This window comes from Chelon labrosus (assembly GCF_963514085.1).
Source record: "Chelon labrosus genome assembly, chromosome: 2".
Lineage (NCBI taxonomy): Eukaryota > Metazoa > Chordata > Actinopteri > Mugiliformes > Mugilidae > Chelon > Chelon labrosus.
In genome coordinates, this window is record NC_140338.1 from 28,654,361 (window position 1) to 28,681,262 (window position 26,902).

Below are 26,902 nucleotides of genomic sequence, written 5' to 3' on the forward strand. Positions count from 1 at the left end.
TAGTTTGTTTTCACTAGTGTACCTAATGAACTGTGCATACTGTAACGTTGACGTCTGAGTATTCATCTCTTCAGCTGCATAGACCAGACGGGCACAAGGACCATGCGGACTCCTCAGACGGAGGGGGCCGGACTCTGCTTTTCCCATGCAGCACCATCCACTGACATTGGCCACTGCTCCACATTAAACACCCTGCATTCATAAAAAAGAGAAAAAAGGAACGAGGAACCATCTGACAAGAGCAGCGTTCACTGGTAGCTGCCTCACTGTCTCACTGTCTCACTGCGCCCTGCACATCGCCAGAAACCACTCAAACTAAGACAGAGGGACAAGAAAAATGGCCAAAACTGAGAGACAAAGAGGAAGTTTGAAGAGTGAGGAGTTGTTTTTTGATTCCGAGGCGTCTATCTTGGATCAGCAAGATTTCGAGATGTCTAGTTGCCCATTCAATGACGTCTTCAACTCCAAAGACTCCCACATGGAGCAGATCAACACTTTTCTGAAAAATGTGCAAGTTTTGCTGGAGGCTGCTAGGTTTCTTGAGAGCGCCGAGAGGAAGGACGGAAGTGAGTTTTCATTTGTGCTGATCCTTTTCTTTTTATTTGCATCCGAATTTCAGGCAAAAACAAACACAAGACTTCATTGTCAACAACAGACTCAGACAACAAAGGGCTGAGTTCATTCAACTAAGCACCACTGCCTGCAAAAAGCACAGCATATGACAAGGCATCAGGCTAATATCGCAATTATGGGGAAACGTGGAAAAATCTAAGCTTTCATTATTTCCTGGACTATTTCTTATCTGCATTATCTGCGTGCTTGTGGTTCTTTGCGGCTGCACAACTCCGAGAATCATCTGCAGCTTTCCCCCTGCAGCATAGATAAAGCAATATGACATAATGATTAGTGCGTGGGTGTGAATCTTGGCTACCATTCCGATATAATAAATCTGACCACATTGCAGCGCCCTCCAACTCAGTTTAGGATGATGTCATTGTTACCCCGCAGACTCGATCGAAAAAAAAAGAGAAAACTTTATAGATAAAAACGCCATGGACACAACTGCATGTTGAATGTGGGTTTAGTAAAATCATATAAATGTCTTAACCGACTGTTAGTTTTATTTGATGGTTTAATCAGCCTAACATGAATTATTCTATTATAGTTATGTCATAGCTACTATAAAGCTGATTACACATGCATGGTTTCTCAAACGGCATTTTATTGTTAGCTCATTTTTACAAATGACTCTGTAAAAATAATCATTTATGCTATTCTCGTGGAGGTATAACAAGTCATGATTTATCGATACTACAATATAAGCAGTTTTTTATTTCTGACTATTTCTAGAGGGACTATTCGTGCAGGGGTTTTTCGATCACATGGCTCTGATTCGAGCTGCTAAACTCATTTTAGTAATATGTCACGTTATGTATATGTGGGCTGCATAAACGTGGGAATTCTCAAAAGCTCCCCAGGCAGAGCTCTCCTCTCGATTGTTTGCTTCCTGCTATTTGTGGGCGTGGCGCACTGCTCTCCACATGGCGCAAACCTCCTCTGCGATTGGCCAGGTTCGAGCTCAACCCTCGACGCCTGTCAAAGCCGCCCGCCAATCAGATCCTAGCTCGTTACTGACGCCACGTGTTGCTGGGCCTGGCTTCAGCCGGCAAGTGGCCGCCCACGCTCCTGGTGAATCATGGGAATTGTAGGGGTTTTTGAAGAGCGAGTTGACCGGCAAAATTGTTATAGACTGTTACAGGCTGCGTTTTGAAATTAATTTTATTATTATTATTATTTAGTTCAACTTCTCTGTCTAACTGTGATCTAAAGCAGCCATAAAATGCATTTGAAATGACAATAATCACTACCTTTATCCACTGTATCTTTAAATAATGTGGACTGTAGTAGTAAGTGCAGTAATCTCACCAGTGTGTATTTGTTGATCAGAATGGCCTGCTATCCTTATAGTTGCGTCACAAAGTCATGCCGGCCAAGGCTCTACTTCATAAATCATATTAAAGGCAAACTACACTGTTAAACCATTAAATCTGCACGTGTGACATTATTTTTTGCACGTACTCGGCTTCCCAAAATGCATCACGTGTAGCCCGGCCTCTACCCAGCTAGGTCCCCGCCTCTCAGCTGAGCAGCTAGGTAAACAAACAGGAGCGGAGAAGAAACGAGCAGCAGCAGGCACTTTGCTGGCTCCGCGCTCCCTCGGGGAAATTTTATATTGTTTATATCCGTTTTTGTAAAAATTTGATAGCGCGTTTCCTAGAATATTTTAATACTTTGATACGCTGGTTTCGACATTTTCTAACAACTAAGGCTTGCAAGAATTGGCTGTAGCTTGCTAGCTTGCAAACTGATTTTTTTTTTCTTTCCTTTCGACAAAGGCTTCTGATGAGCCAGCACAGGCACTGAAGATATAAAAACACGGCGTTTTTTTAGTCAGCCAGTATAGTAATAACCGATGTACTGTCTTCCCTGAATTTAAAAGCGACTGGGTCTTTGCAGTTTGCAAAGCTAACGTTAAACTGTGAAGAGAGTTTTGCTAACGGCAGACTGCCTCAGGAAAGAATGACGGCTGTTCAGCTAATGAATATCCAACGGTTATTGGAAGCAGCGGAATATCTAGAGAGAAGAGAAAGAGGTAAACACATGTAAATGATCTCAATTAACAGCGCTAACACGGTTTCTTTCCCTTTGCTCAAAATGGGATGTTTAAAAGCCCGAAAAAGGGAAGTGTTGTCAGAAAATGTTATCCGCCATCTGAAGAAAATTTCGTTACCTGAACTACATGGTTGAAAGAATAAAGTGTGCAAACTCGCTCAATGTTTAAAAGTTAACTACTCCTTTCTTTTCCAACAGAGTGCGAACACGGATATGCCTCGACGTTCCCGTCAAATCAGAACACAAACTACCAGAGGCAAAGAAAATTCCGAAATAAGAAGTTCAGCAGTAACCACAATAGGTGAGTTTCCCCCTAATGTCATGATGCTAATGATATAGATGTCAGTAATTAAACAGTAGTTTTACAGGTGAATCTGTGGCATGAGAAGTGTGTTCCCAACTCGCTTGTCAACGTTTTAATGCAACGCGAGCCGTCACCAAAGTGTGAAGCTGTTTTGCACTATTTACACTTCTGAGACTTTGCTTATCAAGAGAAGTTTGCACTGATTCAGAAGAGATGTTCCTCGGACTTTACAGAGTTTAGCAATACATAGGTGCACATTTGACAGCGATGTGTTGCTGGCTTGGGGGAGGGGTTAGCACCAACGGCTCTGCTAGCTTTTCATCAGCTGATTGTCAAACGGACTGCAGTGGCCGAGGTTAGGGATCGTGGTGAAAGTGACAACCCTGGAGCGAAAAAAATATTTGTAATGTTGCACCATGCTGTTAGTTAAGATAAAAACAAATAGAGTTGGCTAAGATTTAAATGTATATATTTCTTTAGGTTTTGGTCCTATTATTCCCCATGTTAGCTGTTTTTTACGTTGTGGGCGACAGTGGTACTTTGTCTGTGCCCCTAAAGAGGAAAGCTTCTATTTATGGCTGGTGTTGTTTGCAGACATCCAAAGGTGGATATGTGGAGCCTCTTTCAGGACTAATGATGTTGAGTAAATCAGTAATGTACTCTCTTAGCTTCATGTATAAGTATATTCTGCATTTCTGCATCTGGTTGCATTATGTCAAAGATTTTGATCGAGTATTGGGGAACATATGTAAGGTGCCGAAAAGAGACACTTCCTTGTCACTGCTTTTACAGATGACAGGAACTTGTATTTGGAATTAAAGGCAGGGAGAATGTTAAAGTTAAAATCCTCTGCGATTGTGTTTTCTCTTGGTGCTAGGCTGTTTACATTAATCTGTACATTGACAGTCGTACATCCATCTCAAGACCCACTGTTCTCCGTTTCACTCTCCTTTTAATATTAATGTAATAGAGTGCCACAAACAGGAACTGCACATTGCTCATCATGAGCGCAAAATGCCTCCTAGTTCTGCATGGCAACAGTGGTAATCACATATACTAGTAACTCTGAGGCCGTATTCGTAAGATTTGGTTCTTACAGGGAAATATTAGCTAATAGCCAGCTAGCTAAGAATCAGCAGTGGAGGGATTTTTATATGCATGACAGAAAATGGCGACAAGAAGCAAAGAAAAAAAAGTTCCTCAAATACTTAATGATCCCGGAGAAGCAGTACAGCCTGGACTGTGCAGGAATCATGTTTGGTGCTGGTCTTTCTCACCCAATGATGAGTTAACACATGCCATGTGTGTGCTTGTGATGTGGCTTGTTTCATTCCCACTGGAATTACACACCTTGCAAAGCAACAAAACACAATTACTTGGATATTGCCAAGGTTACTGATGGGGGCACTTGCGTCATTATTGATCAGTCCTGTACTATATGTGGTCTGCCAACTTTGGTGAGAAATCTTGCTAATTAGTCACAGTTGTGAACAATGTTTGGCACCTCACAACGTCAGCTTGCACTGTCCACAGAAATAAAGGCAGTGTGCATCATCCAGAGAGATTGATTTAATGATTAACCAAACATGGTATCTGAATTAGAGCAGCATGCCATAGTGACACTTCAGTCACACATTTTATTACATTTTATTTGAACACTCTTTGCTTTCTGTTTCTATCTCGGTCCAGCTGTAGCTGCCTTCTCTGTAGCATGTTGAGGCTTAAAGTGATGGGCTTATCAGGCCCTGTCGTCTCTTGCCTGCCGTTTATAGCCGGGTTGCTTTATCTCATTGACCCACTCTGTCTGTGTGTGTATACATGTATACAGAAGGAACCAAGAAACAAGACTGAGACAGTTTTATAATCTGTACTGTATTGTTGTCATGCTCTAGACATGCAGATTCAGGTGGCCGGAAAGAATTTTGTGGTGATAAAAGAAAAGTAAGAGATAGGTTTCTGTAAATGGGAGTGTAAGACATATTGCGTGTCACATTCACTTGACTATGGTGGCTCGTACCAAGGCTGATATCGTGCCACATTCTCAGAATAGTACATAGAGTAACATCATAAATTGTCCTAGAGTGGGTTTCCAGTTCTGAATTTATTTACTAGTGGAAATTTTCTTTTCACTTGAAATCATTTTTGACAAAAATATATGTATATTTTTTTTCCATTCTAAAAAAATGATCAGCCAAACGGAATCTGCATTACCAAACTCAAAGGAGGATCACATTTTGGTTAAACAGTCAGAGTTTGGAAATTGTGACAATCTGGTGAAGTGGGTTACCAAGCAACACAGTGTGCATTCATTGTGGCGGCTAATGACGCAAATGATGCACTCCAAAGTATTCATCTTCTGTTGGCAAAACTATTAGTCTGACTCACAGTCAGTTACAGAAATCAGTAGACCTACCTAGGAAGTAATCATGTGCAAAAAGACTTAGCTTTTAATGCAAGACTATTCATTTTCCCAGTAAATATTAATTTTGGGACAGTAATTTTTTTGTTCTTATAAGATTTATGACGATAGTAGCTAAACAGAAGAGATAGAGCTGGTGTTTCAGCTATATAAATTTATTATTTGTGGCTGGTTGGCCTACTGCAAAGCAGAGCCATGCATGACTACTATAGGGCTGTGGAATATGTAAGTTGAAACCTGTCATGAGCACACGGGTGAGCACTTGGGTCCTCACAGGTTTTCAGGAAATGGCCTGCGCCAGGTTACATGTGTGCCTCATGTTTTGCTGTGATGGCAGCTGCCAAATCTGGCAGTGGACCATGTCATGTTAAATCAAATACACTGCCACAGCTGACTTAATATCTAGTCTTGTGCATTCACAGACAGTAATGCATTCTAGTGTAGATGTATGGCATTTTTATTGGCGTAGATAATTTAACTTGAAAAAATAATTTCCTCTTAGGCAAGGCCAGTTTTTACAGACAGCCTCAGGCGGTTTGTTTTATTCTTATCGCTTGTTTTTTTTGCATATTTCCTGTGTGCATATTAACAAGATTGCAGTTTTATCAAGTGAGCTTAGTATTAAAACAGCAATAATAAACTAGAGGATGGAGAAGTACTTGTCAAGATTGCATTGTTTCCTCTCCCCCTAAATCTTGGCCTGCTGAGATGAGCTAGAGTCAATATCGTGTGGAAGGGGACCTGGCCATTTAAGAATCAGGAGGAGGGCATGTCTCCCTTCAGTATGTTGCCATACAAAGACACTCTCAGGAACCAGCTGATTCACTTTACATTATTAACAGACCACTGAACCCTGGCCGCTTGTACGTATGTGTGTGTGTGTGTGTGCTCATACTAGCCCAGCATCACATGCGTGTACGCACATACGCATTCATGCAGTGTCACACTCATCATCCCCGAGTTATGCTCTGCATTATTGAGCAAGAGGCTGTGGGGTGGTAAGGTGCAAGCCTAGATGCATTGGGGTGGACATTTATTGGTGTAAAGGCTACAGTGTGCTCAACCTAGAGTGGGTTGTGTTTGGGTTTGATTAATAAATCCATAAATAAAATTCACTATGCCATGGACCTCTCAGACTATGTTAGTTTTTCTCATATACTTATTATCTTTATATTACACCTAATTTGCCACTTTAGATTGCATTGTCCTTCCCAGTAAAGAAGGTTCGTATTGTCCTTGTTCAGCATGCAAAAGTCTACATTTGCTTTTTGTTTGACAGCTTCTGTTTTCTGTCCTTACAGGTCGACACACAATGAGTTGGAAAAGAATAGGTGAGTTGGCAATACATTATAAAAACATTTCTCATTAAAATCACAGAGCCCAGCCTGCAGGCACATGCACACCCTACCCTGACATGTTAATAAGTCTGTCATGTCCTACTTTCATTTTGCCTGAGTGAGCACTTCCTCTTCAACAGGCCCTTAAAATCTGAAATATGTCAGGAACGTAGTTGTGTTCAGGACAGTCCTTACTTTTCGCCTTTCCTCCCTCACTTGTTTACCCAAAGAAAAGTCCCTTTTCTTTTCCCTGTCATGTAGTCGTCATCATGTTTTCTGGTGAGCATGTTTGTAACGTGTCCGCATACGCATCCACCAAATTGTAGTTTGCACAAAAGCGAGTTAAGTCTGCAGGTGTCTGCATCGATCTTAGAGTATGATAAAAGCTTAAACGTTATAGGTTGGTGTGATAGTGTGATAGCATGATGAGCTTCATAATCACTGTATTTACCAACAGCAAATTAACTGCTGGGGATGGGTTGACCAGCAAAACATATTGCAGTGAACTAAAACAAAGCCCATCTATAACAAAATTTATATCAGAACCATTGTATTTTTTAGGTTTAGGGTTTAGCTGTTAGAGTTAAATTAAAAAAAAATAATAATCTGTGGTTACATTGATGCAAAGTTTTTTTTTTTTATTCAGTACTGGTAACAAAGTCAGTTTTATATCTGAACAAAATGTCCTCTCAGTGGTTTTTCTAGGATGAACATGGTTCAACGTCGAGTAATCTCTGTGTTCAAGATGGTATCTCCAGTGTAAGATGTGGTGTATTCAGCAAGACGCTGGCGTATGACGGTTTACCACACTGTCCTCCAAAGAGAGCAAGCGTTGGTTTCTTAGAAGCCCTTATCAGATTGAGTTCACCACCCACATAGGGTGCTTGCTGGTGTTTATGCTCTGCGACTTTGCAGGCTTCAAGAGTCAGGCTGTAAAGGGTTTCCTTTGACACCATAAATAAGAGTTGCTAGACTTACAGGATTTATGGTATATATATATATATATATATATGTGTATATATATATAAAAAAAATAGCGTGCCTTCCATTTCATTATCTCCGAGCGTGTGGATACAATGAAAGGATGTGGGAGGCCAGATCCATTCAGTGTAATTACACGTCACCTCAGCCTGTTTTTCTCGCCATTCCTCCTGGCAGCTTCTTCTGAAAGGATGAGAACATTGGAAGGAGAGTCGTCCAGTGAGTTAAATATAGACAAGAGTTGATGTGTCATCTTTGTGCTCATATGCAAAGACACACAAGGCTCCCGGTCGGCTGACTGGCCTCGGCAGATTGCGGCACACATGCGAGGTTGCATTTTTTTCAGTGTTCCACCCACAGAAATGTATTTCAGAAAGAGGTGCCAGCTCAGTTATGTGTTCCTACAACAAAGTGCGAAGGCTGATTTTGTCACTCACCACACCACTCCACCACATTCTTGTTGCTGGTCTTTGTACTTTCAGTGGCCATTTGTGGCCTATAGCCATCTCTGCCCCATCAGAGCAGAGTAGTGTAAAGCTTTAAATGGTAGAATACCACCAAATATAGTTTACTGCAGAGTTACTGCTGAGTTACAAAGGTAATTTAAATTATGTGAAATTATAATCAAAGTGAATTAGCTAAACGTAAGAAGAGACTGCCAGGTGATGCACCCACTCATTTGTCTATTTGACAGCATTAACTTTGTCCCAGTGTGCTTTCATTCCCATCATGTGTCCATTGAAATTTGCATCCTCCCCTTTATACTGGCTCCACTTTGCAGACTCAGTCAGAGACAGCTGCAGTAGAACAGAGCGGTCTGGGAACAGGCCGTCCTGTACGACACCACTGTACCAAATCCAGATACGGACACCTTGTCTTTCTGCACACTTTGTTTTCAGCTCGATGGTATGGCATGGTGTTGTTGTTAAGTAGTTGGCAAGTACAGGACTGATTCAGATTTCCATTATCAAAGAAAGAGTGTTAAAAATTGAAACGGTAATCCATCTTTTTAGAAGCACACTTAAAGTCAGAATCATTTATAATCCCTCCCTTTTTTGCCAGCAGCTAATCCAATTCCCTTTAAGCACATGCCCCACTGTAAGTTATATGTATCAGGCATAGTTGTTCACCCAAGTGTGTCAGGCTTATACCATGATTCTGTAACGGCAGCAGCAGCTTTCGTTCCATCTCGGCAGACTTTCACGTTTTGTAAATTGGAGGCTGCCCCTTTATGGTCCAGTGTGACTTTTTCCAGCACTTATCACCCCTGTGTATCTGCAGCCGGCGAGACGTTTCGCCTTGCATGGCTACCACAGGTTTTGATAACCTCTGTGACATGTAGACTCATCGTGACAGCAGACACCTAAGGATGCAGATAAAAGGCACAGAAAGAGGAGGAAAAAAAACCACATTCCAGATACTCACACTCTGCAGTGGGACCAGATAACGTGGTGGCTGTGTTGCTTTGATCATGTACCTCCTAATAGCCTTATTATTCCACATGCCAGTACTAAATTACAGTGCCTTCGAATGGTTTAACAGTAAAAGGTTTGCATGGCCACGTGTTGTAGTGTGACTGCTTTGATCTCCCAGCTCTCTGCTATTAGTCATTTTCTTGTTGATCATAAATTCTTTAGCCCAAGTTAGATGATCTCTGTGTGTTGTGAAGAGTTTATCATTAAACTAGATAACATGGCGCCATGGCTGGTATTTTAATCTCTAGATGCTCAACCGTGAATTATTCATTTTAATATTGTTTATAATACACACCGCTAATTATATTCCCACAGTGCCCAGACAGTGGAAGCAATATTAGTTTTTCCTCTTGATTCTTCAGGAGAGGAGCTGGACAAACAGTGAGAGTTAAGCACCTTTCAGCGTGTCCTTGTGGAATATTGAAAAGGCTCGCTCTCAGCCATAATAGTTGAGTTACACGTAAGAAGCGTTGGTGAGGGTTGAACGAGCGTTGGATCAGCGGCATTGGCTCACTTGTTTGTACTATTGTTTGTGCGTTCGAGAAACTTCCCTTTGCATATAAATATTTATCTTCCATTTGTTGAAGCTTTTAGAGTAATGTGCACTCTTTCTAAATTGTTTTTTTGTTGTCGCATTCTAAGGTAAAAAACTAATTCTATGTAGCTGTTGTAATCTTTATGTCTCAACGGGCTACTTCAGCTCTATTACTGTGTTGAAAGATGTGTGTGTTGCTGTATCTCCAGAATGGTGTCACATTTTTCAAATGGTACATAGTTTTATCGGATTGAAAGGCCTTTATGTATTTCTATTCATTCTAACCAGTGGGCTATAAACTCAGTACTGTTGTTCCAGCCTTGGGCTTGGATGAGCAGTCAGACATGAATAAGTCAGGGTTATATTTTATGGCTGTGCTGATCCTCCTTGAAGAAAGCAAAACCGCTCCACCAGACTTTCTGTTGTCCTCACTGTGAGTGCAGCCCATTCTCAGGCTCTGCTGCAGGGCCTGAAACTAGGACCATTTGTTCTGACCAACGTGACGACTTGTAAGCTTTTCTTGGCTCAGAAAAGCAGCTTAAGGGACTTGATCTTTGGTCTGGTGAGCCCAGCTAGAGCTCACACACGTGCTGGGGCCTGTCACCTCCCTTCTTCCACCCGGTCCTAGTTCTTATCGGCCATGCTTGGCTTTGGCTTAGCTAACGACTGTGTCAGAGAAGAGGGAAGTAATTGACAGGCTGATGGGATGAGTCAACGGATCGGTCAAATACACCTGACGAAGGGAAGCCTTGAGCAGCACGCAAGACTGATCTACACTCCCAATGTGTGTGCAGTGAGCATTTCCGCTCTGTAATTAACACAGGGAGTCATGATCCTGTGTCAGGTTGAGACATTCCAGCCAGCTACCACAAACAGTCAGATGGTGGCTGTCTGTCTCCTCTAGGAACTAGTGTGGCAGGTTCCCAGCTGTAATGAAGAGGTCACGGCAGGTACAACATACACGTGTTTTCTCTAGTTGTGTTTCTATACTTTCTATATGTGTTTCTCTTTAGGCGCTCTTAAAATAAAGAAATTGAAATGTCAATTTGCCTGATAACAATGCGAAACAAATTTTCTAACTTCCACCATGTCCCCTTGGTGAGTTTCAGGTTCTGCCTTCTTGCATATTACCAGATGGAGTATTGTAACTGCATTTTCTTGTCATAACAGATTATTTTATTATTATTTTAGAATCAAATGCTGTAATAGAAGTTTGAAAACAGGTACTTAAAAGGTGGCTTGTGTGAACTTTAACGCAAGCACTGTAGACCTTTGGAGCTCTATTGACATAACGCGGCATCCCCACTGGATTGCTGTCTGATGGCAGAGGTCAGCATGAAATCAGAGGTCACCATTGTTTTGCCAAAGAATCCATTCCCACACAGATGTTCAATAGACAGGTGTAAAGAAGGCACCACACGGGGGATTCGGATGTCGGCACTTGAAGGCTCAGCCATCACTCACATCCTGTTTTGCTCTTCTGACCCTTGACGCATCTTATCTTGGCGCCTCCTTGTTGTGCCCTTATCCTGCAAAAGTGCGTATATACAGCATTCTCTGGAAGAACAGCGTAACCAAATGAAATAAGACTGGACAGGCATATGGGCTTGGGCAGCAGGTTTGTCCACTGTGTTAACCCCTAAAATAGGAACATTTTCAGTGATTTCACATTGTTTGTAGGTGTTTAAATTAGCTCAGCTCGAACAGGAACTGTATGTTCAGGCTGCACTGCAATATTCTACAAAGTGTTTTCAGTTCCTCCCACACAGTGTTTTGTTCAACCTCTACCATTAATGACATTGTGCCGGGCTTGTTGAAAAGCCCACTTTGGACCAAATGGTTGAAGCTGTGGTTACACACTGTTCCAGGAGGAAATGCTCATGTTTTCCTTCCTAGAGCATCTTGTTCCGTTAGCAGTTGTGATAAAGCGCTAGAAGAGGGGGGGGGAAATAGGATGCTTGTTCAAGAAGCAAGACGCACTCAATTAGGCTAAATCTGACTATGGCTTCTATTTTTAGCCGTACAGCTGGGGAAAAAGGGGGAAACACCGCTGCCTTCTGACCAATCATAGAGGCTATCTTTTCACCAATGAGAGCAGTGAGATGATGAAGCAGGGAGAGAAGTCTCCACCTCTTACCCCCACAATGTCTACCACACATATTTTCTCATCATCAAAGCCTTCATTGCATTTCATTATTTACAATTTCCTGTTTAACATGGGCGAGAATATGAGTGTGTTCGTCTCTTAGGAAACCTGTGTATTTTGCACATTAAAGGATGTCTATTGGATCTGTTAAAACACAAGATCAACTGTAATAGGGTTGTGGCTTAAGACAACCCGCTAACATACATCACATAATCCTACCAAACCTCTGCCCCCAGAGCCAACATCTGGCTGGATCTCCCTGGCTTCACACTAGTCACATCTTTGCAGCCAGTCCATATTTGAGTTTAAATCCAAAGCTATGGCCTTTGCCCCTCCAGTCACCGTGAAGGTGAAGGGGAAGGGGAAAGAGAGAGTTGCGGATGAACATTGCGTGGGTTGAGATTCGGGACAGTCGAACAGACGGAAAGAGAGTTGGACGGATGACACAGGGGTTACACAAATGCTGACCATGTAGTTGCTGTGCCGTCCTCACATTGAGTCAGTTTTGTATGTTCTTTATTGAATTTAAAGGCAGAATGGTCCCTGAAAAGAAGCTGGACAGCTGGATGGGGTCATGTGATGTGTTTTTGAGTGGGATTTGGGTCAAAGACAAATGTATTGATAACTTTTCTTGATTCACTTTTACGTGATGTGACTCATATACAGTGCACATTGAGGCATGTCTCCCTCTCTTTCTTCTCTCTGTCCAAATCACTCCATCCTCTTTCCCTTCCTCCCCCTTCCTGGCTCTTTTTCTGTGGCCAGCCCATTCTTTCACTCCATCTCTTTGTCTCTCTCCTTCTTTCTCTTTCTCTCTCTTGCAACCTTTTTCAGTGGAGCAGATTAAAAGGCAGTGTGCACGTGTGAACTAATCCGTGTGTTAGTGATGGGTTTCAGCCCCAGAGTCTCTTGGCCCTGCCTCACAGAGCACCCCCCCACCCCCCCAACTCCAACACACTGCACGTGTTTATGTCTGTGGTCGCTGCTTGACGATTCCTGCACCATTCTTCCTTCCCTCTTCTTTCTAAGTCACTATTTTTTTGCTTCATGTTTGTCTCCTCTCCTCTTTCAGTTTTCCAGTGCATCTCAAATCCCTCCCTTGCTCTGTGTGATGAGTGTGGCTCCAGCGGGTTTAGCGTGACAGCAGCACGGGTCTGCCTAGTAATCAACAGCGTTCCACTTTATTTACCGCTTGTGGCCTCGGGATTGGTGGGATCGGTGCGTGCGAGTCCGGCATGATTTTTGAACTCCCATTTGCGTTTTATTGGCCTCAGTTTTCCAGTGTGGTTTCAGCCCTAAATCCATATGCATTTTACAGAGAGCTTACTGCCAATCGAAAAGACACCCAATCTCTTCCACACGCTGAATCCCTTTTTTGGGATTGAGGTCACAACTGCCCGAATGCTCAGAAGTCGCATTCCCATCCACCCGCATGCTCCATTTCTTTTTTGCTCCCTGCCATCTAAGACTTGATAATAATTGTTTAACTTCTTAGATGAGAAAGACATTGCTGTATGTGAAGGAGAGATGAGCATTCATTACTCAGTCCTGTTTGTCAAATTTAACAATTGTCTGTCAGTCTGAATAGCGTAGTAAAATCCTCAGCGGATAACCAAACTGGCCAGGACACGAAGCACAAGCCGTCACAGAAGGTGGTGTTTGTGTGAGAACATTTTCTTTTTCTGAAGAGCAGCAGAAATCAAACTGCCAAAGAATGTGTCTATTAAAAACTTCAGCTTTCATATATTTATGTTTACAATGCCAGCGCCAAGATAAAGACCTTAAGATTTTTCTGCCATTTTAAGCTTGAAGAGACCTCATGAGCTCTTACCTGCCATTACTGCCAAATAAGTAGTCAACAAACACACCATTACTGACTGAGTTCACTCAATCCTTGCATAACATATATGCGGTCATGCTCAACACAAAGGATACATGACTTTTATGCTTTTTATAACATACGAACAAAATTTGTCACCTAAAGGTTCTGACATGTAAATTGAGTAAATTTATAGTCATTTTTTCATCACTAAACCAGGGAGGTTCACGATATTCCGTCTCTCGCTCGTGCCCATGCCTAGTTTCTGGGCAGATTACACAGACAAAACACTCCTCTTCCTCCCCCACTCTTTATATCTCCAACCCTCGCTATCTCGTTCTGACTCTCGACATCTATCCCATCTGTCCGTGTTCCGTAAAGTAGATGAGGGAAGCATCGGTCTGTCAGAAAGAAAGAGCCTACACTTGCTGAAGGGCAAGGATGGCTCTTATCTGGTGTGTACATGTAGAAATGTGCCGGACGAGTCGATGTGTCAGAAGTGGACAAAATAATACTCACCATACTGTTTCAGTGCAAAAGTTTTATATTCGTTGATCTTTGTGTTCGTATGGATTATTGCATGATAGAATTTCATTTCAGTACATTGTCCACTGGGTATTGATGGCATTATAACATGAATTACATGCCACGTGCCAGCCATGGGCTAATGCTTGTACCATCTGTCAAGTCATAAATCAGCAACACACAGTTTTCCACAAGAAGGAAAACCTAAAATTCCGATTTAGCCATAAAACGTGAGTCGTTTTTATCATGTAAGTCCAGCTTCGTCTGCATTTGTCATTTCCTTAACTTGCCGTTTATAGCCCAGATAATAAAGCAGTAATTGGCTAAAGCACATACAGCCGGCTCCAGTTTTGCAGCCGGGCTGGTGCCTCTTCAATGACTGTTCCAGCAGTTAACTTAACTAGTTGTTATTTCCTATGTGAAAAAAAAATCCATTTAGTCAGATGCTATTTTCTATACGGGTAAACATGTGACCTTGGCTGCAGTCATGTGAGAGGGAGGAGGGGAAGAGCGTGGCCCCTACCCATGACCCCAGGAGCGAAAGACAGAGTGGGCATAAAACAGCAGAGAATCCTAGAAGAGCCACGTTTATCAGAAAAAACAACAATCCTGCCCTTTGTGTTATTCCAGCGAGGCAGTAAACAAAGGTGGTGAGCAAACACAGAGGGCGGCTGTGTTCCCTGTTGTTGTTGTGGGGGTGTGTGTTTGTGTAACATTATAAACGCTCTTGTATATATGGGCGACAATAGATAAAACACAGTTCATTAACATTAAGCTGAAGGTTAAACCACATGACACTACTCCATTTGAACATATTCTATTGAAATGATCCAAAAAAGGTCAATCTGTTGAGGCGAAAAAACGAAAGAAAAAAACGATGTACTTCTGTTGAGTAGTGTGATCCTCTGTCCTTCAGTGTGTTTGGCTGTTATAGTAATGGTGGGCAAATGTAATGTATGCACTGACTGGTTTGAGCCCTGCCCCTCTCCATGTATATTACATGTCACCATCTGCAGAGTGTGGATCAGTGTGTCACATGTTGTTTTACTATGCATGATCTGGAAGCCTTACATGTGATTTGCCTGTGGCCGGGCAGGACCACCTAAGCAATAAGCATCTCACAATTGCTATTTTTAACTGTTAAGTAAAGGATTTGGAATGTTTTGGAAAATAATGCTCAAAGCACAGGGGGAAAATGTCTTCTCTCATTTTCAGTTTGATTTAATTGCCCTCCTCCACATACTGAGATAATTTGCACTGTTCAATGGCTTAGTCTAGTTTAAACGAGGCTTTGCATTACAAAATACTCAAATTACTCCGATAATGTATGACATCGCTGTGAAACGTGATTTGCGACTGCTTTAAATGAGCCTTGACACTGCAGATGGCGTAAGGCGGAGGAGGACAATAGAATTCCGTCATAAAGTCAAGTTTTTATTTTTTTTTTCTTGCTAAGAGGGCCCGTTTAATGATGTCTTAATTTCCTTTCTTATGTCAGTCTAAGAGATTTACCACTGAGACAGTCATCGCTGATGTGTAATTACTGTAATAACTGGGTGAAGGGTCAAATTTCCTCTCCCTCCGTATGGATTAGAAGTAGGTCAAATTGTGTATGTGTGTGTGTGGGGGGGGGCTGTATGCCGAAGAGAAGCGTATTGACTGGTATCTGGGCTAGAAATCTGACCCTCCCCTTTAAAAGCATGTCCAGTAATTATGTCAGACATCTTGGACGGCCTGAGAAGTTATCCATTATTTACGTATTCACAAGTTTGGAATCTAGGGCAGCTTTATTTTTTCTCCGTAGCTCACGCTTTCAGCTAACCGTGCTGGATCCAACAGACTTTAAATGGAAATAAGCAGAAGCACAGGGTGCCTTTTCAGAGTCTTTGGCACTGTTCAGGTGTTCTTTTATTGCAGTTGAAGCTTTTCCCACACAAAAAAAATGTTTTAATGAAAATTCATATACATATACTGTGTTTTCTTATCGTGCTACTATTCCGTAAATGTCCATTTAAATGAGAATGAAAAGCTTCCTGTGTTTGTGCTCGGCTTTACTTTTCTCCAGACTTATTTCACTATTTTCAAGATACTACAGATGTGATTTCTGAATTACAGCTTGTTGCTGTTGTTTCATTCATTCACTGACAACCATTGTAAAGGATGTTTGTGTCTCAGTGTGTACCTGACACACAGAGATAACATATGTTAGATGGGTTAGGTAGGAAACCCTGTGTACGCTGCAGTTTGTGCCGTTTCAGCGGTATATCCACTCAGCATGCGTGTTCACGGATGATACGAGAACAAGGGAGGTGAGCGCTGAGCTGTCGTACATAGGATGCGTGCGTAGGTTCTGTAAGAGCTATGGTGGGCAGCTCTTCCATACCAACAGGGAGAGCTTCAAAGTGCTTCTCTAAAAAGGACTCTGCTTCAATCACATTGGAGGCAGTTTGACGCATTTTGAAAAGCGAGTGTAACAGCAAGCAGTACAGAAATGACGGCAGACTTGTTTTAACATACATCTATTTCTCTCTTTTTTGGTTACTTACTGCTCTTTCTGCCCTGCATTTGAATTAAACTTAATTGCAACAAGGAACATAGACTAAAAGTTGTGACATTTGGGAGAAAAACAGTGTGTGCACGTGATTCATGGGGAGTTGGATTTAAAGAGGAGGGTGGATGCAGAGGAAAGTTGTAGTGCAGTGACCCGGGGCTGGTTGGCTGCTCGCTCACATGTCAAAGCCAAAAGGCAGAGCTAGCTAGCTGCCTGCCGACCCATCTGGGGCCCATCCGGAACAAAAACCATGGGAGTGCACACACACTTCCAAGACTGACAGAGACTCACATCCGCATGCAATAGAGTGGAGTGTGCAGAGTGTAACGCATCCCAATGTCTCATGAGGAAAAGGACGGCTGCATGTGTCAGTGATGTGCCTATAAGCCTTGCCATGGGGATTCAACACTGGAGGGCATACATGGCTGCCCTGGAGCATTTTGCATATCTTCTTTGTGATGTGTAGTATAAGTGGTTTTTGGAGTTTGCTTGTTTTTGAAAGAATGCTTTCAAAGTTCCAGTATTTATGTCGAGGACAAAATTACCCTCAACAGGTGTTCCTCTCAACAAATGTTATAGAAATAATCTCTTATATTATATCTTAGGCCTTCATGAATCACCTTATACACCAGAGTGGAGCATTAAACAAGCTGATGAACACTTGCTATAAATATATCAATACTGCAGCAGTTGACCTTGTAAAAATAGTTTTTGAACCAACCCCTCTTTATTGAGACTTCAAGGTACTGGAATTCCATGGAAATAAGCCGGTCGCCTTGATTAGTAAGTGAGAACTTAAACCTCTTGTAAAGCTCTTTATTCACACGGTGAATATTTACTGAATTCGTGGAAGATCAGCAGGAGCAACAGCAACAGCAGCAGCAGCAGCAGCAGCAGATGATTTAATTGTGGTTTTCCTTGAATTGTCGGTTATCTTATAAATCAATTTGTATTAAGACTAAGTCCACCAAGGCACACTGTCTTACTGCCAAAGGAGCGTGGGATTTCAGAAGCAGCTGTTTGCAAAGGTGTGCCCTCAAGGCAGACAAAAAAAAAAACACAACCCAAAATAAAACAGGCTTGTACATTTGCTTTCATTCCCAGGAATCTCCCTCTGCTAAACACAAGGGCGAACAGGGCTGTTTTGCCAGTGTTGTCTTATTGTCACAAAGGGATTTGATGTCCCGGGTGTGCGTGACAGTTCGGAGCACAGGTCCTGGTAGCAACTGGCCACGTGTTACGTAATCCGCCACAGATGGAGAGTTTCTCATTCAGGCAACCTACAGCTCACCGTGCCATTCATCAGACTCTGAAAGTGCAAAGTGGAGAGCTGTAGTTATCAGTGAATCTTTTTCTTCTTCTCTTTTGGCATCTTGAATCCTTTCCCACCATATCTACTGTCATAAACAATATGGTTTGGATTTTTGTTGTAGTTTGCATTTATTAATTGTAATGATAATTGTTTTAGTTTTGTTGAATTTATTCACATCTCATCTTGATAAATCCATGTAACAAATATAAGCAGATTTTTGTCACTGATTTATCCGCCCATGCACCTGGAAATATCTAATCTGGCATTTTCATTTTAAAGTTCACAGTTCTGCCTGTGTTGCCATAAGTTTTGTCTTCTAGCATTCACTTCTCCCAGCAGTTTAACCCTTTAACCATGAAGCTGGGAAAAGTGACTTCACATCTGCTGGATTAACACCTGCCGTCTAAACCTGCCTGTGAACCTGTGATGTCACTTCCTTTAACCACCTCTCCCTTAGTAGTTCAGGACATGAAGTCATGAAGCTGCACGGTAAATCGAGTGCTGTTTATGTAACTAGTGCCAGTCTTTTCTAGGAACCCCGGAAACGGATAGCTCTGCTGCTGGTTACGTGTCTCCTGCAGAGCAGAAACGGTAAAATATTCTGCCTGCAGCGTGCAGGTATTTATGGTCACAAGCCCCCACTCATATATAAGCTGCAAATGGCTTAATCTCTTCTGCGGTGGGTCTACATGATAAACAGTCCTTTTGAGGGATTACGGAGCTGTCCTTGGGGGCATCACCGGTAGCCAGGAGTTTATGACCTTTAGCCCTTAATGAGGCAGTTAAATCTCAATCAGACTGACACAGTGGTGTGGGGGTCCGTCTGTGTGGGTTAAACCACGTCAGCCAAACCTCCCTCATGATCGTCATCCCAGCCATGGATGCACACTTTGGTCACCTGGTTCTGCTACCAGGTATAGAAATAAAGTGATGACCCCAACATTTAAAAACTTGCACATTCAGTTGAACTGTGTCATACACGCATCTGCTAGTTAGAGATAGCGCTGGTGGTGCTGACTAACATGATAAACCTTTCCCTGTATGTGGCTTTGAGGACATGACATGGTAGATTTTTCTACCAGAATGATTTCTAAAGTACTTGCCTGCTGGAAATAAGACTTCCAATTTGTCTTTCCATTATCAGGGTGTCCAGTGTGATAGCCATGAATCCCACAAAAGTATACCATCTCTCGTTGGCCCTTTGCCACATGCTCTGCCTCAGGCACTTAAGTTTTTTTTGTTCTCTCTACTTATCAGTGCTACACAGTAGAGTGTGTCTTACACCCAGAGATTATGTCACACAGGCGTCTCACATGCTATCATTAAGAGGCAGAGCGAGGTCCGTTCAGTGCCGCCAGCCAATAGCTTTTATTGCTCCACAAGATCTCACGGTAACCTGAGGTAGCTGTGGGGAAAAGATAGAACCAGAAAAGCAAAGTACTGGAAGATGTGACGGACTCATTGTCGTTGCAATCATGCGTTTGTGGAAGGAAGTTTGTGGTTCGCACTGGTTAAGCAAAAACAGGTGATATAACCACTTGACTAATGATGCATCACGCTGTAGTCACTGATAGAGGTGTGAGTGCAAACAATCGTGAAGGGATATTTTGGTCTAGAAGCCTGAACATACTCAGCGTATCCCGGGTCTCTTCTGTGTCATGTCAGTGGGCGAGGGGGAGGGGAGGGTGGAAGAAGGAGTGGTCATAAGTGGGGGCTATCTGGAGTTGTCAACTGAGATGGTTGTTTTAATCTCGACTGTGTGCCTCCAGTGTCTGGACTTAGTCAACTGGTTGTCTGACAGGGCAGACAGACGGGCAAACAGACCCACACACGCTTTCTTTTTCAGGCAGCTCATAGACATCAGAGGAAAAAATACGTGTTTGTATTTATGACTGAGGGAAAATGAGGACTGATTGAGATGTCCTAAGATGTGACGTGTTACAAAGAAGAAAAAATAACAAATACATGGTTGTTCGTGTGGAAAATATATTTGTGTCAGCTCTTCAGCTATAGCTACACAGTAAATAATTTATGGGCTAACAGCAATGCTGAAACATTCCATGAGAGTGTCCCACTTAGTTTGAAAATGGCTGCATGGCAAACATAGCAAATTGCAGTGAAATACACTTAATGCCTTGTTTCCACATAATCAAGAAATAATCCGGATTGTAGTGTTCAACAAAATGGGCAGCATTGTAAGCACTTTGAGAAATATTCAGCCCCCTGTGTGTAACACACCCTTGAAGGACTCAAGACTCCTGCAAAGAGTTCATGTGAGATACGAGCAGCATAAGGCCACTACTCTCTGATGCCATGCCAGTCTGGGAGTTGCTCTGACCTGCACTTCATTTCATCCTCCCCCCCACCTTTCTACTTTAGGAGGCACTCTGGCGTCCATGTTAGCGCCGTTCTGGATGGATTTCAGCCATCCATAGCACTTGTGGATTCCATACTTTTATCTGGAGAATATGTCTGAGGCAGATATTGATCTTTCTCTCATCACTCTTATTCATTTTCCAAGTTTCACCTCCATACATTAGGGCTGGATTCAACAAGGCCTTGTACAATCTGATCTTTGGTACGTTTGCAAATTGCTCAGATGAGACGAGCAGATAGACATGTCCCAGATAAAGAGGAAAGTTGGGCCCCGCTAAGTCCAGTGAATAGAACTGATTAAACAGACAGGTGATCTGAGCCAAAGCGATAGTCATCATGAAAACACGCGCATGTCTTGTGGGCTCTAAACTTTTAGCTCTGCAGACTGAATGAGGGCACCTTCTCGTCATACAGCACTTGTTTTGTTCACAGTCACACGCTCATACATACATACATTACTGGTGTAATGGCTGTAATGGCTGTAATGGCTTGCTCTCGTGTTCTTATCAGCACCGTCCATGCACACACACACACACACACACACAGGCATAATGACATATACTCCACCCAGCGCTCACATATATCCACAGCAACTTGGTGCAGTGAATTCCTGCTCTAGTCCCCTGGGTCTGTCTTCTTTCGGCTCCCCCAGAGATAGTCCCCGAGTCTGGGTCGCTCCACTGAGTCTACTGACTCTTAATGTCCCTCCACCCTTCGCTTCAAGTTGGCTAAAAGGGCAGCCCCTACTAATGGAGCACTGATTGCGTTATAGCCACAATTAGCTCTCTTTACCTCTCAAGTCTGCTCCATTAGCAGGATATATAGGACCCAGGGCCTGTCTCCAGTCACGAAATGAGGTACTGTCAGGATGATAGAGTGTACGGACCGAGCAGGGTCCAGGAAATGCCATTACACCACCTCCACCCCCACCGTTACTCTCCTCCCCCTGCCAGGTGAAACTTGTTCATAATGTAGGCGAGAGTAACTAAATCTTGTTGCAAGCCATGAGGCTCATGTTGGTTATGGATTATATGTGAGTTAGCTGCAGACCTTTGATGTAGGTTTGCTGTGGTCTACACATTGGTGGGTTTCTAAGTAGACTGTCCTAGTTAAAGTCATCACACTAGCTGGCCTAGTCGGGAAAAGTCAATGAGTAACCCCTCACTGTCTGTACAACCTCTCAACAAAGGTTTTTGATTGTTGTGTTTTTGAAGCAGCTCTTAACCACCAGGATGCTTTTATTGTCCACGTCATGGCCCTGCCCTGCCATCACTGTTATCTAACCATTGTCTTTTACTTTCTGTTTGTCTTTTCTTTGTAGGAGAGCTCACCTGCGGCTGTGTCTGGAGCGGTTGAAGGCCCTCATACCCCTGGGGCCCGACTGCAACCGTCACACCACCCTGGGCCTGCTCAACAAAGCCAAAGCACACATAAAGGTAGACAGATAACTAACAAACTTTTCAATAAAGCTAGTCCTGTCTAAATAATAATAAAAAATAAGGTTAGAATCAAAGCAGGCCAAAAACAAAAATCAAATGTTGTTATTGGAAAAACATTTGACTACCAAGAAATAAAAATATCACAATGAGGCACGATCAAATGTTTTGCAGTGAAAAGGAAAATCTGATAACAATGCAGCGCTTGAATAACAAGAAAATGTATTAACATATTCATACAAATGCAAAAAAAAAAAAGTCCCCTTCGTGACCTTTGCTGCCAGATTCCTCTGCCTACTGCTGGGATCATTCATAAGACGTCATTGATTGGTGCTGCTGAAGAGGCAGAGATGCATGTGGTTTTTGACTGCAGTTCACCACAATGCCACCAAGAGTCCTTGTGGTGAAATGAATGAAGGAAACACCTGCACTCTAGTGCATTTTTCTTCTGCTGTTAAGAGTGAGGCATTTAGCAAAGGTGGAATCTGTTTTTACATTGCTTAAATAAATTATAGATATTTATATTTCACTTACTACTGAATTGGCGCATTTGGATTGTAGAAACAAATCCAGTTTACCCAGGATTCAGTTGGTGATGAATTCTTTAACTGATAATCAAGCTTTAAAGCTCACACCAGGACTCCCATCCACTATAAAATCAGGCATGTGACTGCCTCAGATTGAGCAGTCTGTGTGTGAAAAGTGTGACGTAGCGTGCATTCACGTAGCAGAGAGGAGAAGCATAAAGCCGACATTGTTGTGCCCACCCCCGCCGCCGCCACTTTGCGCTTCTGCTGCTGTCAACTTGAGTCTCCCTATTGCTTATTGATGGGCCATTGTTTTGGTCCGTCGCTGGGAGTCACGCTCGTCACTGTTGGCGACCGTGACATGAGGCTGCAAGGTTAGAGCACGACGTGGCTGTATCAGGCCCTGCCATGACCCTGGCTTATAGTGTAATGGCACGAGGCCTAAACTGAAACTGCAAGTAAAGAAGTTGACACAGCGTAGACAGAGCAGGGAAGGAAAATCATTTAGGGTGGTCAGGGCTGAAAGAAGAAAGATCTGAGGGGACACAGCCTTTTTGATATGAAAGGAATTTCCTTACAAACCAATTCATGTCTATCCTCAGTGTCTGTTGAAGTTGTTCTTCCGGCTTTGCTTCTCTCACTCTTATCTCCTCTGTCTGTTCGCTATCTTACTCTCAGTCTCTTACTATACTTTGTAAAAAACTATCTGTAGATCTTGTGAAGTATGTAAAAGCAATGAACCCGGTCCTGACATAAAAAGGGCTTACAAATATGTACAAGTTTTGCTACACATCTAATCTGAAAGTAGGATTGTTGTGACTGTGGGTTGTTCTACTAGATCAGTCAAATAGCATCTGTAGTTCTGATACAGGAGCTGGGGAGGTCAGCAGGTCACAACTGACAAGTCAAGATTATAACAAGAACGTGAATTAAATTGCATTTTATATTATATCTGCGCCTTTATCGTGTTAATTCATTTTTGTCAATCTGACTGTCAAAAACGTGTACGTTTGTCAGTAAATGATGTAAAATGTTATAAAAATGGAGGGTCTTATTGTCCATATAATATGGAATGAGAAGGAATTGCTTTCTATTCAAATCAGTTGGTGAACAATGCAAAATAAATAAAAACATAGCCTTGATTTTAGTTTCGTCCTGTTTCCAGATACCCACGGTTAACCTGTCGTCTGTCTCTTCTCCTCTTTCTTTTCCTGACCAGAAACTTGAAGAGGTGGAGAGGAAGAGCCAGTACCAGCTTGAGTCTCTGGAGCGCGAGCAGAGGCACCTTCAGCGTCAGCTGGAGCTGCTGAGGGGAGGCAGTGGTACTGCAGCCCAGAGCAGCCTGGGGGAGGGAGAGAGGATACGCATGGACAGTGTTGGCTCCACCCTCTGCTCTGACCGCTCCGACTCTGACCAAGGTGACTAAGACTTTAAGGAAGGTTTTAATTTAGCAACTAGAGACGCCATCAAAGCCTCCAGCTGCTCTTTGCTTAATTTTACGGTGCTGATGCCGTGGCAGCCCCTCTGGGACTGTGGATCAAGTGAGGTGCTGGTGAATGTGATCAACACTAGTTCAAAATGTAAATGTTTCCTGAAGGGCCACGTGGTGAATCATTGATGCATAACCAATATTGATTGCAGTAGACGTGTGTTTGTGGTACGTACAATAATGTGAAGACACTAAGTGAATCTGATCCAACCAGATCAGAATCTGGAAAAACATTAGCTTTGATCATGTTGGGAGTCAGTCATGTCTTGGCAAATGGAAACTGTAACCTCATCTCTCTCAGACATTTTTGTCTCTGTGGTCTGTTGAGCTATAGTGATGTAAACAGTGATGCAGAGCAAAACATTCTGTGGCATCTTATAGTATATTGCAGTAAATGAATGCTCATCTGTTTTATATTGTATCATAAAAATATTACAACAATCCAGTTTAGTTCATAGAACATGTTTCTTAATCATCTTCTGTGAGGGTGAACATGTCTAATGTCTCTTTTCTTCTTCTCTTCCATCATCATTTCATCGGCTGCAGAAGAGATTGAGGTGGACGTGGAAAGCACGGAGTTCTCCCATGGAGAGCTGGACAGTGTGAGCACGGCCAGCACCAGCGACCTGGACGACCACAGCAGCCTGCAGAGCATGGCCAGCGACGAGGGCTACTCCTCCTGCAGTGTCAAACTTGCCTTCTCCTCCTAGAGCCCCACACCGCCACGACCGCCACCTCCCTGCCAAACCGGCCTGCAGTCCCACCTGTTTCTCCATCCAGCCATGCCTAAGAAAACACACACCCTGTCACCTCCGTCGACGGCCACGCCCCCACAGCTAATGGCGTTCCCGTCGCTCCGACTTTCTTCTCAGCAGCTCCCCGCTCTGTCTTTAGCCTTTTAGTTTCCAGCCTTGACTCCACGCTGCTGAACCCACCATCAGAGGAGCTCCAGTGAGAGCTCTCCTTTGCGTCTGAACTTTGAGCCACCCCGACCAACGCTGACTCCAGGAACCCAGACATAGCGATTTGCTTTTAGTCGTATTTTTAAAGGGAGATCAAAGACTTGGTCATCATCTTGACTTTTAAACCCACACAGTTTATTCAAATGAATGGTTGGTTTTATTATTTCACTAAACCATCCACCGTCTGAACTTTTAGATATACAGCCCCTAATTTGCCTCGAAATGCACTTAAATTCATATGTGTTTCTGTTTGGTTCTCTCTAATGTGGATGTGTATTGAGCTGCTCCTGTGTCGGTCATCATCTTAACATCCTGATGTTGGGCCTGGATAAATGGGAGCACATTTAATCTGGACTTAAACCAACACTGTGGGGTGAACTTTGCCATATCAACACATCTTGGCCCTGAATCTCTTCCCTCCGGCCCTGAATTGAATCCTGGACTCATTGTTTTTTCATTGCGCAGAAGCTCGGACACTCCAATTGGTGCTATTGTGAAACAAACCAACCGACGGGGAAGCAGATCGGATCCACCACTACGCTTTTAAAGCAAACAGCGTGTGACTGTTTCCAGCCAAGCATGGAGGGAAAATGGCCACAAAGGAGGAAAAAAGAAAACATTCCTGTCGATTGTGGGTGCTCGGTGCATTTTCGAAAAGTGGAAATCGTAACTTTGTGTGTGCGTGTGTTTTGTTTTGGTTTCTTTTCCCACAACAAGCAGCTATAAACAGCTATCCTGCACTTGCCTACTTTAGAGCTGTCCATAGAAATGGCACAAACCCAGAAGAAATAAAAACACAGCAACAAGGAAAAATCCAACAACAACAAACTTTGGAACAGATGTCCATCCTCTTTCCAGCAGTAACAAGCAATAACTCTTGTATTTGGTTTTGTCTAGTCAGTTTGATTTCCTCCCGTATTATTTCTCTCCCTAAAGACTCATGTGTGACCGTCCAAAAGAAAAATCTGATTTATTTTCTCTTTTGTTTTTTGTATATACAAATAGCTTAACAAATGAAACTTTAAAAAACCGTTTAAAAAAAAAAATGGTAGAGCTCATGGTAGATCTATTTCCTCTGTTGCTGTTCCAGCCTGTGTTTATTGTGCATTTTAAATTCAATTTTTGGAGAGAATTTCTACCCTCTTTATAACGGCAGTGAATTACGTTAAAACATTCATTTTGTTCCTGCCCCGAGAAGGAAAAGAAAAGTTATGCTTGATTTAGAAGCAACAGCTTCCTATACAGTCGCGCATGAGCGGTCCAGTAGGAGTCTTGTTTGAGAATGCAGATCTGATTTGGCACTGTCTTTATTTATTAGACATTTTTGTTGTTTATATTACTCATGAACAGGGGTGGGGGGGAAGAATAAAAGCTACATATGGCATTCCACTGGTGGTCAGGTGATCTGTGGAGGAAAAAGTTTGAAGAGTGGCGAGGAGAAAACGGGTTGTATGATGTCGGTGTTCTCCATCCCAACACCACTGGCATCGAGAATTGCACTTCAGCCACAGCTCTCTTTATTTTTTTTATTTCTTTCCCATTGTCGTGTTGTCATCCACCATTTTGTGTGTGTGTGTGTGTGTGTGAAAAGACACAAAACGCCGCCATTTTGAATATTTATTTCTCAATTCCTCAAAGAACACATACAGAAGGGGAGAAAAAACTTTAAGTTATTTTGGTTCTGTCTTATTTTACTCCTCTTTTTGATGCTTATTCCTCATTCCTTATTTTAAGAAATGTATATTTTATGGGTTATTGTTAAGTTGTTGTTTTGTTGGGAGGGTGGGGGTGGGAGGGGATAAGAAAATGTAGCCATTTTGTTTTCATTTTTTCTGATGTTTTATTCAATGGACACTTGAAATGTAATTGGCCCCTAAGCTGCTCCTAGTGCTGAGCCTCGCCTGTTTAGAGTCGCCAACCTTGTCCAGAGCTGACTCCCCGACAGCGCGATACGCCCGTGGCGATTAACACCGACATATAAAACTACTGGGTGCACATGTAACTATCTCCATCTATGCTGGGGGGAAGTCAGCTC

At 42.7% G+C, this 26,902-nt stretch overlaps 1 protein-coding gene across 2 annotated transcripts; it reads left to right on the forward strand.

The window, feature by feature from the left end:
* On the forward strand, positions 1–26,640 carry mxi1 (max interactor 1, dimerization protein). Of its 2 annotated transcripts, none has more exons than XM_084569780.1 (6): positions 1–566; positions 2,872–2,974; positions 6,698–6,727; positions 21,775–21,889; positions 23,636–23,834; positions 24,452–26,640. In XM_084569780.1, exons 1-6 carry the CDS (start codon positions 338–340, stop codon positions 24,613–24,615), a joined length of 840 nt encoding a protein of 279 aa, XP_084425906.1. In that variant the 5' UTR covers positions 1–337; the 3' UTR covers positions 24,616–26,640. The 2 variants fall into 2 exon arrangements, with proteins under 2 accessions (XP_084425906.1, XP_084425907.1); XM_084569781.1 differs by lacking the exon at positions 1–566 and adding an exon at positions 1,232–2,653.
* The last annotated feature ends 262 nt before the right edge of the window (positions 26,641–26,902 follow it).